General features: G+C 34.2%; 1 protein-coding gene across 11 annotated transcripts in view; it reads right to left on the bottom strand.

Moving 5' to 3' along the window:
* The window catches only part of HEATR5A (HEAT repeat containing 5A), a 126,740-nt gene that overhangs the window by 76,187 nt on the left and 37,088 nt on the right, over positions 1 to 13,465 (bottom strand). For 8 of the 11 annotated variants that reach the window (XR_014021884.1, XM_081293446.1, XM_081293453.1 and 5 more), the window contains 5 exons: positions 10,429 to 10,589; positions 8,658 to 8,913; positions 8,010 to 8,165; positions 5,708 to 5,958; positions 4,359 to 4,470 (listed from right to left, as the gene is read on the bottom strand). Coding sequence is in view for 10 of the 11 variants with exons in the window: in XM_081293446.1 (XP_081149572.1) it covers positions 4,359 to 4,470; positions 5,708 to 5,958; positions 8,010 to 8,165; positions 8,658 to 8,913; positions 10,429 to 10,589 (936 nt within the window). In the remaining variant the exon portion in view is untranslated. The remainder of the gene's footprint in view (positions 1 to 4,358; positions 4,471 to 5,707; positions 5,959 to 8,009; positions 8,166 to 8,657; positions 8,914 to 10,428; positions 10,590 to 13,465) is intronic. The other 3 variants (XM_081293450.1, XM_081293452.1, XM_081293447.1) reach the window with 1 other exon arrangement.

Raw genomic sequence — 13,465 nt, 5'->3', positions numbered from 1 at the left:
CTGCTACCTGTAAATCTTTCTTCTTCAGTAGAACAAAATACTTAAGAACTGCAGTGGAGTTTGGAGGGAGACTGACTAGGTTAATAGCCTATTTCTATAAACTTATTAGTTGTGCAAACTCGAATGAGTAACTTAACTTTTGGGGGGCCTGTTTCCTCATCTTGAAATGGGGATAATAACAGTATCTACCATACAGGAGAGTTTCAAGGCTTATCTGCATTTACATGGGATAGTGCTTTGTTCATGTTTATATAATGTTTGACATGCAATTATCATTAAAAATTTTGCCTTATTATTATTTGGTACCAGGAATTGAACTCAATGAGCTTAACCACTCAGCTACATCCCCACACCTTTTCTATTTTTAGTTTGAGACAGGGTGTTGTTAAGTTAATTAGGGTCTTGCTAAGTTGCTGAGTCGGGCATTGAACTTGCAATCCTCCAGCCTAAGCCTCTGGAGTCACTGGGATAACAGGTGTGCATCACTATTCCTGGCTTTAAAAATATGTCTTATTTTTAAAGGGAAAGGTGAGCCGAATAAAATGAAAAAGCAGTTGCAAGTCAATTTTTTAAAAATGAACGCAATTTAGAAGATTAAAAAAGAAATTTTCTGTTGTTCTTCTGACTTGATTTTTAGGAAGAGGCACTATGTTAATCCCCATAGTAAAACATACATTACTCTTTGCTATTTTTTTTCCTTTTTTTGTGGTGCTTGGGACTGAACCCAGGGACGTGCATACACCATAGTGTAGATCTTTACCACTGAGCTATATCCCCAGCCTGCTATATTTTTTGTTTTTGTGTTTTTTTGAGGTAGTAGTTTAAAAAACCAAAACAACAACAACAACAAAAAACAGAATTAGAGTAAAAAAAGGCAATGAAGAATAACTGACTGCAAGAGATTTGTATGAATGCATGAGAGCATGTGCATGCAGGTTCACACTGATATATACAACAGATTACAGAAACAGAAAATTCTGAAAGCAAAATTTAATCACATACCAAAAAAACAAAAAAACAAAATAAAACCAAAAAAGCATGCAGTCATTGAAAGTATCCATAGGTGAGAAAAGTTTCACATATATTTGCCATTATACCTTCCTTAAGATATCTCACTAACTTAATAGTAGACAGCACAGCATCTTTTTCCTAGAAAGGTGCTAAGATATTGTCATTTCAGACACATATGAATTAAGTTAGAAAAAAGAGTTCATAGTAATTGCAAAGCTAAAACACCAAGCATTTTTCACACCAAGAATAAAACTGTATCTATGAAAATATGCATACACACTTGATAAGTTACCCACAGATAAACAAAATACGGAGATATCTGTGGGTGAACTGAAGTTGTTTTATATGGCATCAGGTAAACTGAGAAGTTTAGCAAGAAAGGTTAAAAAATGGTTGTAGTTCACATTCCAGGAGTAGATTTCATGTGATTTACTTAAATTGATGTTAATTCACAGTAGTGACTGTATTAAAAATAATGAAAAAAATTATATGTTGTGAAAGTAATGATGAAAATATAAGAACTAGTAAAACTTTAAGGGAAAAATTAATAAAACATTCAGACTATTAGCTAAAATTCATTTCCCTCAAAAAAAGAATCAAGCCTCCTTGAAGAAATGGCCAATGGCAAGCCTGGGACAGGAAATATACACTAAACCTTGGATGTCTTATCATGTCAAAAACAAGTATTATTAAAAGAATTCTAGGTTCATGTAAAAAGGACATGTAATTCAACTTGAAGGGGTTCCCACTGACCAAAAGATGAGAATCAAAAAGAATCATGACTACATTGGATTGAAACATACAAATATAAGTAATTGAAAATTCGTCAAATATTTTAATCTCTCTGTATAGTAATTATAAATATGTAATAAGACGATGTACTAATATCTTTTTTAAAGGAAAAAGGATCTCTTGTAATCTTCCTCCAATGGAACAACACTGGTTTTAAGAACTTTTATCAAGTTTAAGAGCATTTATTGATTACTTCTCCTTTAATTCACCACCAGCAATATGGCAGGCATGAAACACACCAAAAAGATATATGAAACCTTGCTTACATTATACCCATCATATTGTGAAATGATATCTATGCTAGGGGCTAGTAAACATTTTCTGGAAAGGATCACAAAGTAAACATATTAGGCTTTGAGAGTCATATAGTCTTTCAATCACTCAACTCTATCACTATAGCACATAAAGGTCACAGGTGATATAAAAACAAATAAGTGTTGTTGTACTAAAATAAAATTTTATTTGTGGGCACTAAAATTTGACTTTCATACAATTTTCATGTATCACAAAATATTTCAATTTCCCCCCAACCATTAAAAATATGTAAAAGTTATTCTAAGTTCACAGACTATTGAATAAAAACAGGTAGCAAAATAAATAAATAAAGTAAGATAAAATAAAACATATGTCAAGCCAGATTTGGCCCTTGGACTGAAACTGGTATAAATCCAATAAATTTCTTTAATTATCTCAAGAATATCTTCATATTATTATTTAAAGTAGTTCTTTATTTATGATTACTTATTTTAATATAAGCTCCCTTTAGATAAAATTACTTCATATTGGGCTGGAGTTGTGGCTCAGTGGTAGAGCACTTGCACAGCCTGAGGCCCTCGGTTCTATCCTTAGCACCCGCATATAAATAAATAAATAAAATAAAAGATCCATTGACAACTAAAAAATATTTTTAAAAAATTACTTCATATCCAGCTAGGTGCAGTGGCACACACCTGTAATTCTAGAGGCTCGGGAAGCTGAGGCAAGAGAATCTTGAATTCAAAGCCAGCCTCAGCAAAAGCTAGGCACTAAGCAACTCAGAGAGACCCTGTCTCTAAATAAAATACAAAATAGTGCCGGGGATGTGGCCAGTGGTTGAGTGCCCCTGAGTTCAATCCTGGGTACTAAAAGAAAAAAACAAAAAACAAAAAACAACTTCCTAACCAGCCAGGTGTCAAAACCATTTATAGGCCAGATCCAACCAACTATATTTCATATCCTAACCACTAACTCATACAGTAGAGACTTAAAGATAAGTGTGATAAAATTGTTTTATAGGTATAGGATATAAACAGTCATGACAATAAAGCAATTACTTTTTTTTTTCAATACAAGCTCTGTCATGAGCAGCTTTTTCTTTTTTCTTTAATGTAGTGCTAAGGATCAAACCCAGTGCCTCACATTTGCTAGGGAGGCACCCTACCACTGAGCCACAACTCCGCCCCCAATTGCTTATTTATTTATTTAGTTAGTTAGTCGTAGATGGACACAATACCTTTATTTTGCTTATTTAGTTTTCTTATGTAGTGCTGGGATTGAATCCATTGCCTCACACATAATTAGCAAGCGTTCTACCAGTGAGCCACGATCGCAATTTTTACTAAATATAATTTAAATAAGCCTCACCTACCCCCTTCAATGTTGTGATATTATTGGGTATCACTAATCCTAAAAATATTAATGATATTGGATTCATGGGCTATGGTAAGTTTTCTTGCTTATCCTTATACAGAGGAAAATTTTTCTTCCTGAAGATAGATGTGAAGGACTTTTGGAAATGTCCAAGCTATTTTAAGCCTAAAAAATGACTAAATTGGTTTGTTCTCCTTAACATTTATAAACTGATTGGAAAAGAGAGATATGTGAAGCTGGGCATGATGGCACATGCCCGTATTCCCAGTGACCTAGGAGGCTGAAGCAAGAAGATCAAAAGTTCAAGCCATCAGACACAGTGGTATACAGCAGCTCAGGAGGCTGAGGCAGGAGTTCAAAGCTAGGCTCAGCAAAAGTGAGGCACTAAGCAACTCAGTGAGACCTTGTCTCTGAATAAAATACAAAAATACAGGGCTGGGGATGTGGCTCAGTGTGGCCTCTGACTTCAATTCTTGATAACCAAAAAACAAAAAAGTTTAAAGCCAGCCTGGGTAACTTAGTGAGATCCTGTCTCAAAAAATAAAAAGGTCTGGGGATGTATCTTGGGGTAATGTGCCCTGGATTCAATTTCCAGTACTGAAAAAAAAAATCTGAAAACATTTTTAGTAATAAAGTAAGTAAATATCTTTTTTTAATACAAGGTTGTCCAGGCTGGCCTTGAACTCCTGGGCTCAAGTGATTCTCCTGCCTTAGTGTCCACAGTGTCTGGGCACAACAGGTATGTAATTAGGGTACCCGATCATAATTGCCTTCTTTAAGTGACCACTATGAGGAAAATATTTATGTGGTTATATAAATTCTAATACTTATTAAAAGCTAGTCTTATCAAATCCTATGTAAGAATCCTTTCACTTAAAAATCACAAAGTATGTCCTCATTATGTAAACCTTCCATAAGACTGTTACCTAATGTCATCAGAGCAGCAATCAACAACCATCCAGCTTGTGTGCGCTGAGCTGAAAGGCGACTGTTTTGAGTAGCAGAACATAGCAAATCCTCTGCTAATGTCATAATAATCTGTTAAGGTACAGAACAAGATAATTTTTAAAAAATCACTTTATAAATTAGTGAATGAATGACAGCAATTGATTGTAATCTCTTGAAAAATTAACTCTAATATATAACAACTGAAAGTGACAAAGAACTTCCATTTAGACATGATAGAACAATGTCTCAAGAAAACTATAAAAAACTGAAGTTATAAAGGTTAAATGTTGGCATATTAAATATACAACATAGTAACTACAATGCTTTGTACAACACATGTGACAACATTTAAGACAGTTCAATTATAGTTGTACAAAACTTGAATTTACTTTTAGTTTTAAGAAACTATCCTCCTTGATCAGGAATTACCAGAAAAAGTTTCATTATAGGAGTCTCTCTTTTTAAAATTCTACCTACCACTTTGACACCTCAATGGCTGATAACAGTCTTCCCACAGGCAATATATTATCATGGTTAAAAGTAGTCAAAATAGCATCATATTGAGATAAGTTTCACAAATAGAGAGGAATTTGTTAAAATGTTATGCTAGAAAAGTCAATGAAATAGGAAGTGTTATAAACAACAGAAAAAATAAGATTTTTATGATTTTTGCTTATATATTAGTACAAAGGACAGGAAGCATGTAATATGTCTGAAAAAAATATCTGTTACTCTCTGGAAAAGCAGAAAGTATTAAGAGATGCAAATAAACTTTCTGAAGAGGAAGACTAGTGCATTTTAAACAACCAACCAACTTTTACTAATTTAGGGGTACATGCAGCTTATACAGTCAATGGATGGTACTCAAAAAAAGCAAGGACATTGGCATTCAAAAATAGTAAGGTGAAACAAACCATTCTAGTCAGGACAAGTGGAAAAAAATTTCAGATACAATGAGGGGATGAGAATCTCGTCTGAATTAATGCTATCTGAGGATAAATTTAATTAAATACATGCAATGGATGATTCTTTCTTTAGCAAAATATTAGGTATTAATTCAGAAAATAACTAAAGTACTAAGCTTAAATGAATAACATTACCTCCCTAAGTTGTCAGCTACATTTTTCCCAATGGCATTGGCAATAGTCTATTCTTCCATTTTTCAGAACAATTATAATTATTGATAATATTTAATACTTGAGGAGTGGGACAGCTAATTACTCAAAAAGTTGTCCTGCATGGCCCTCACTGAGTAATATACAAGACTTGGATGTTTTTAGGAAAAACCTGAAATGCCATCATTATATAGAGAGAATGAAATTATTACCTTGCCCTTTCCATGAGGAATTCCCAGAGGACAATGTTTCACTGCTCCCAGCAGAGCTGCCACAGCAAAACTAAAGCCAGTCACAGCTTCAGGTGAAGACTTAAGTACAGTAAGGCGTTCAACGCAACGATCTAAGAGAGGCGTTAGGTAGGAAGGTAAGGCCACAGCAATGCAGTGTAAACACCAAGCTGCTGCCAGTCGAACAGAAATGCTAGGATGAAGAATAACCGAAATGACACTGTCGAGAAGGCCTAGAATGACAAAACAAACAAATGATGGCTTAGGTACACAGATAAAATTCACCTACTAATAAATTAGTCAAAAGAGTGAATGATCTGGGCACAGTGGTGCCAACCTTGTAATCTCAACATTTTAGCAGGCTGAGTCAGGAATATCTCAAGTTTGAGACCAGCCTGGGGAACTTAAAAATAAAAAGGCTGGCTATCGCTCAGTGCTAGATAGTTTGCCTAGCATGCACAAGGTCTTGGGTTTAATCCTCAGTACCACAAACAAGAAAAAAAAGAATGAATAGCTATTTGGATATAAAATACATTATTCTTATTAAAAGCCAAATTAGAATAAAAAATACACACACACACATATTTTAGACGTTGATGGACATTTATTTTATTCATTTATTTATTTATCTTATTCATTACTATGCATGGCCTCACACATGCTAGGCAAACACTCTACCACTGAGCCACAACCCCAGCCCCATAAAGTTTTTTTTTTTAAACCCAAGAATTACTTATGAAAACTGGATTAAATTAAGTAAGTATACAAAAGAAAAAAAATTAATTTCCTAAGTTTACTTTATCTTGAGAACATTACTAAGTTGGTACAAGAAATTAAGCACAGTATCTACATAATAATATACTTTTTATTCATTATATTGTTCTTATCTGAGAACAAAATGTTAAAAATCAAGGTTTCAAAAAGAGAGAAATGAATTACAGTAGATGGGGTAGAGAGAGATGATGGGTGGGGAGGGGACAGGAGGGGGGATAGGAAGGGGATAGGAAAGGCAGCAGAATACAACAGACACTAGTATGGCAGTATGTATAAACGTGGAAGTATAACCAATGTGATCCTACAATCTGTACACATGATAAAAATAAGAATTCATACCCCATTTGAATCAAATGTATGAAATATGACTATGTCAAGATCATTGTAATGTTTTGAGCAACCAATAAAAAAAAAAATCAAGGTTTCATTGGATCCTCAATAGGCTACTAACCCATTAAAAAGACAATAGGGAAAAAGTCTATTCTTGATATGATTCAAGATATACTTTCATGAAAATAAGTAAGTTTCATGTTGACTGGTACTTAAAAGTCTGGGTGCAGTGGTTCACACCTGTAATCCCAACGACGTGGGAGGCTGAGGCAGAAGGATCCCAAGTTCAAGGCCAGCCCCGTCTCAAAATAAATAAAAAAGGCTGGGGATGTGGCTCAGTGCTTACCTGCCTTCAGGGTCAAATGTCTGACAATATGTGTGCCATATTTAAATAGCTTAAAAACACAAATAAAATGCAGAGCCTCTCAGTCAGCAGGAAATGTGTACCATAAAGGACAAAGCCACAAAAAAAAAAATTTTAAAAAAGTAATTATAAAAAAGGAGCCAGTCACTAAAGACCACATACTATATGATTCCATTTTATAAAATGTCCTAAATAGTTTAGGTAAATTCAAAGACAGACAGAAAATTAGTGGTTATCAGAGATTGGGGGAAGAATAAATGGGAGTAACTGTGAATGTATTTCTTTCTGGGGCAATGAAAACATTCTGGAATTAAGCAGTGATTAGGGGTTGTGAAACTCTGAATATACCAAAACCACACTGAAGTGTATATTTTAAAAGGGTGAACTTTGTGGTATATTAATTATATCTTAATAAAATTTTTATAAAAAGTAATTAAATATTTTCCAAGAGAGAAAGAAAATAGTTTGAAAAGACCTTTGAGGAATTGAGTTACATGTACCATATAGATATTAATATTTTCACTGCAGATGAGAAATGTGAGATCATGTTTACTTTTTTGTTTTTCCATGTTATCTTAAATATCTCCAGAGGGGGTAGGGAGAAACTTAGAGAACAACTTTTATTTACAAAAGCAAAAAATGAAACAACAAAACACCAAACTAAAACCCTCAAGTAATTATATAAACAATCTTGATTATAAATTTTTAATAAGTCTACAGTGGACTCTAGGACAAGGAAGCTATATCAAGGAGATTTCCTTCCATTAGTACAAGTAAAACTAAGGTATTCAGATGAGTTAAAAACAGCAGATGTACCTATACTTGAATCTTGCAGCAAAGGTGCAGCAGTGGTGCCAAGACCGTGTATGAGATTTCCAAGTTCTTGTAAAGCACACACCAGCATATGCTGGCTGGCTGCTACATCTGTGGAACCAAGTCGGGTTTCCAAGTTACCATCACTCAATACAGCATCTGACAGAAACACAAGAATTAACTATGCATCACTATTTTATAAAAATATATTGTAGGGGGTAGGTGTTAGGAGAAGAAAAGTATAACAGCAAAAATTAATACAATGCACCCACTTGATCATTATGAAATCTCTGAAGCAGTAACTGAAATGCTTAAATGAGAAACTACATAAATAAAGAATAACCGAATTAATATAACTAATTCAATTCAAGCAACCTGATAAGAGATCACATTACTCTTTTAGCAAGAAGCACTGAAAGGGATAATACATGGAAAATATTTCAATATTATTGAGACTTAAGCAGAGTGAACAACATAGGACCTAAGAGACTATTGTAAAAAATAATTCTCTAGGAAGTTCAACATGAATTCTAAGGAATAATTATTATCAGCTTTAGGATTTGTATTAATATGGTAATATACCAGTCTTGCTTTTCCAAAGGGACAATTCCTTTATCACTGTTCAAATAGGCTGTGTTAGTATATTCATACCCATAACTTTCTTTAGCTTCCAGATGGTCTGGCAGATATCCTTTGCCGCAGCAATTTGAGCCTTTTCTCCAAGAAGGCCTCCTATCGTAGCTCGAAGAATAAATGAAATACACCGGCGACAGCAGACAGCATCAATCTGAGTTTGGGTAACTTTAGGGTGTGACTGTGACACAAGGCTTAGGAGGTGCGAAAGAAAGATAGGAAAATTTTTCTCTAGCCAAGTTCCTCCTAATGTTGAAACAAATACCACGTAAGCCTAAAAAAGAAAGGCGTTTTATCTTCAAAATTAATAATCTCAATTCTGAATTTTCTTTTCCATAAATATGTAGAATTTACTAATATTTCTTTATTCTCTACAAACTGTATTCCTTCCTCATTTACAGCTACTTTATATTTAAGAGTACCACTATTTTTGGCTATTTCTTTGCTTAATAGCAAAACTGAAGAACATAGTGTCTTAACTTATTTCAGTCAGACTCTGCAAATTTTCAGAATTGGTACTGCCAGCTAATTTGTAAAATGTGTCTGTGGCTTCTCTAACCAAAGGTTTCAAGCTATTTCACATTCTAAATAAGAAAATTCAAACCTATGAATACATTCTAAGAATTAACTATGCTCCGAAACCATAACTCAAAGGGAATTCAGTTCTAGAAATCTGAGGAAGGTTTACAGTGATGAATCATCACATTTTACTTTCATGAATCGTTTGTCTTACTCCAGAGATACAAAGAAAAGCAGTTTCTTTTTTTTTCTTTTTTAATATTTGTTTTTCAGTTTTTGGTGGACACAACATCTTTATTTTATTTTTATGTGGTGCTGAGGATCGAACCCATATCTCGTACATGCCAGGGGAGGGCGCTACCGCTTGAGCCACATCCCCAGGCCGGAAAAGCAGTTTCTTTAAGCAACCTGTTCCTTAGAAACAGTTTACAATTGCACTGGGAAGCTCATGTTTTTATAAAGTCTACAATTTGGTATAAACAATGAGGATATATGTGAACTTTTAAAAATTACAAATTTGTCTTCAACCATACCAGTACTTAGAAAAAAAATTAATTCAGGAAAGAATGCAGAAGAAGTGTTTTTATTCTGATTCCTTTTCTAAGGATTTAGCTTCTTATTTGTTTTTTGGCAGTACTGGGGATTGAACTCAGGGATGTTCTGCCACCAAGCTACATCTGAAGCTCTTTTTATTTTGAGACAGGGTCCTGCTAAATTGCTGAGGCTGGCCTCAAGATTGCAACTCTCCTGCTTCAGCTTTCTGAGTAGAGGGGATTAAAGGCATGTGCCATAGGGTTTAGCTTTTAAATTTTGTTTAGAACCAAAAATTGAAGCATTGAAAGTAGACTGCATGATATAACCTTTATTTAAGAGTTAAAATCTTATAAAATTTGTTTTGTGCATGCTAAATAATACGTACCTAAGGGCTTAAAGTGAACTCTAAGAGCACACAAAAACACAATGGAAGACATATTAAACAACAAGATACATAAAAGCACAAGGGCTACTAGGAAAAAAAAAGTGTTGTTTATGTTTCAAAGGCAATAAAAATCCCCCCTTACTAGGAACTTAAAACCACTATGGGATATTAGAGTCCCTTACATGTAACCTAGTTTTTAAAAACTGTTTTGGCCTTACCACATCTATTTAGAAATATGACAGTACAAGTAGTGAACTCACATAGTATTGCTTCTGCAAAGTCAGATACTAAAGCTTTCATTATAATTATGCCACTGAGGATTACATTTAGATACTAATTTGTGATTCCAACCTGAGTAACTCCAACTCGAACATCCCTACTGACTGAACTGGTTCCTTTCAGCATATCTCCACTGGCTCGAAGAAATCCTGAACTCCCACGTAGAAACCCTGTTCCTAGTAATTCCAGAACTTCTTCCAAAGACACTCTGCGAATGCTTTGACGTAAGGCTGCTATGACAAAGAACAAAACAAAACTGTGATTCATAATTTATAGACTAATTTTAATGCATAATCTTTTTTTCGATGCTGGGAATTTAACTCAGGGTCTTGCCCATTAAGCACATACTCTGTCCCTGAGCTACAAGCCCAGTAATATTAATTAATACATGATCTTGATTTGCAAAAAGCCAGCATGATAGCAGAAACAAAAATAAACTAAAAATTTAAGCAAAATGCAAAATTAACAGGACACTCTATACACTAACAACAACAACAAGTCACACACGGTTTCAAAGGTCAAATGAGAATGAGCCCTAAAATATCACATCAAGAACTTCTTACAGTTGGTGTCACTTTAAGATCCTGCTCCATTGCTCCCTTTCTTCAAAGAATTAAAAGGCTATATAATATAGTAGTCTTCTAAAATACAGGAAAACATCAATAAAACCAGTTTACTTCTCTACAAGTGAAAATGCTATATAACACTTTAAATTTTCTTTTGAAATACTAAAAATGCCAAAACATAATTTAAATGCTCTATAACTTTAAAGGAAATTTAAATAAAGTAATCAACACTTTTCAGCTTTAAAAATTGTCAACTCACAATACAATCTTTTGTTATTCCTTCAGTCTCTGAAGGAATAAAAGCTGAATACTACTAACACTACCCGGCTGGCTTTCAGGCTATAATAACAAGAAGATGAGTTACAGCAGGAATATAGAAGGTTGCTTTCAGTTTGATACAGTTAAAATTTCTCACTGTGAACATCTAAGAACTATCTACTCTAAAAAAAATTCCATTTTTCATCCTCCTAAAAATTAATATTAATAAGCTCTGTCACTTGTTATGAACCCAAATCATACAGTAGTAGAGATATAAACTTTTGATAATGTTATAATAAAAAATCTAGTCTCTAGCCTAATGAGGAGAAAACAATCTGAGACAAATGAAAGTCTACACTGGCATTTTGGAGAGAAACATTAGTGAATAGTACAAAATCCATGCCCTTGCAGATAACAACTTCTAGGAAGACAAGACAACAATAAGTAATAATAAATGACTAAGTAAAACATTAAACAATGATTCAAAACAATACATTGGAATAGGGTAAATGAGGTTAGGAATACTGGGGATAGAGGGAAGTTTGTGATTTTTAAATAGGGTTATCAGGGGAAGGTTCATTGAAAGAGTGACATGTGAACAGCAGTTTGAGCGTAATAAGGGAATGAGGCATGAAGATAACTGGATAAAAAGTTTTTAAGCCGAATTAACAGCTGTGGCAGAAAGGGCTTGGGGGTGGATATGATGCCCAATGAGTTAAAGCAGAGCAATGGGGAGAGAGCAATGAAGGTCTAGTAGGAAACAGGCCAGAGGCACAACCTTGCAGATTATAATAAGATGTGACTCAAATGAAGTGCCAATGGACAACTTTGAGCAGAAGAATAATGAAATCTGTCATTTTGCTGCTGTGCTTAGAGCAGACTATAGAGAAAGCAAAAGTAGAAAAGTAGGGAGACCCACTAGGATTGATTCATTAATTTAAGCAGGAGGATCAATGTAGTAGTTCAGCAAAGAAGAGTAGATGGAATATGGATATAAATACATATATATTTTAAATGTTTATTTCAAAACAGTCCTCAAAATTACAAAAAATTTAAAAAGCAAGAATATATCCCATATACCATTTACCTGGATGCATCCTATTTCCCTCATTACCTTTTTGCTTTTGAAGAACAAATTTATAGCCACTTGTTTCACAGAATGGCTCTTGATTTGAATGTCTGGTATTTCCTCAGAATTTTGGAAGAAAACTACTTAAATGACACTGTATCTTCCTTAATATATAACATCAGAAAGCAGTCCCAAGCATGGTGTCAATTTGTGCCCACATCAGTGATAATAGCTTTGAACATATGAATAAGGTGAGTCCACCAGGTATGTCCAATTATAAAATTATCATTTGAAACTACTATATGATTTGTGAGGAAATATTTTAAGAGAGCATATATAACCTGTAACCCATCAAATTTTCACTCAAGAATCCACTGAGGATTCCAACCTGCATAAATTTATTACTATGATTATAAAAAGTTAATTTCTAACAACTAGTCCTTCTATAGATAATGATTAGCATTCCCCTTCTTAAAAGGGGGGGGGCTTTGCTTTCTTTCTTTATATTTATTTATATTCATTATGTACTCACAGATTCCTTTTTTACTTAATAGGTTATAATGCATTTCTATCATTTTAATGCTAATTATGTCTTGGATTTTAAGTTTCTTCACAATTCTGGTAGCAGGAGCTCCTTACTTTAAGGCACAAGGTGTTCCAGGCTCATCTTGGACTTTCTCTGCCCCAGCCCCAGAATTACACATTCTCTAAAGAGTCCTAATTCTGGGTAGTTAAGTATTATAGATGTTGAGTATGTAAGAAAGGAGACAAGGGTGACTTCATGAATTTTGGTTTAAACACCTGGACAGAGATGTCACCTACTATATGGGCAAGTATGCAAGTAGAGCAGGTTTGCATAATGGGGATGAAAAGGTCAAGCACTCAGTTTAGGGAAAGTTAATCTCAAATATTAGATAGACATTCAAATGAGATGTCAAATGAGCATCTTAATATGAGAATGTGATGTCCAGGACAGAAGGCGGGGCTAACAATCCAGGAATTCCTATATCTATATATAAATATATAATGGAACTGAAGCCATGAAATGGTATAAGGTCACAAGAGAGTGAGAAAATGTAGAGAAGAACGGAAGACCAAGTACTAGTCCACGCCTTCAGGAGACAGGGAACCATCAAACTAGAATGAAGAGGAATTTCTAGTGAGGAAGAAGGAAACCAAGTGAGCATGGGATTGTAAAAGGCAACAGAAAAAAAGG

This window comes from Spermophilus citellus, assembly GCF_964194105.1.
Source record: "Spermophilus citellus genome assembly, chromosome: 4".
NCBI classification, from domain to species: domain Eukaryota; kingdom Metazoa; phylum Chordata; class Mammalia; order Rodentia; family Sciuridae; genus Spermophilus; species Spermophilus citellus.
The sequence above is the reverse complement of the archived record's forward strand: the minus strand, read 5'-3'. Positions and strand labels throughout refer to the sequence as shown.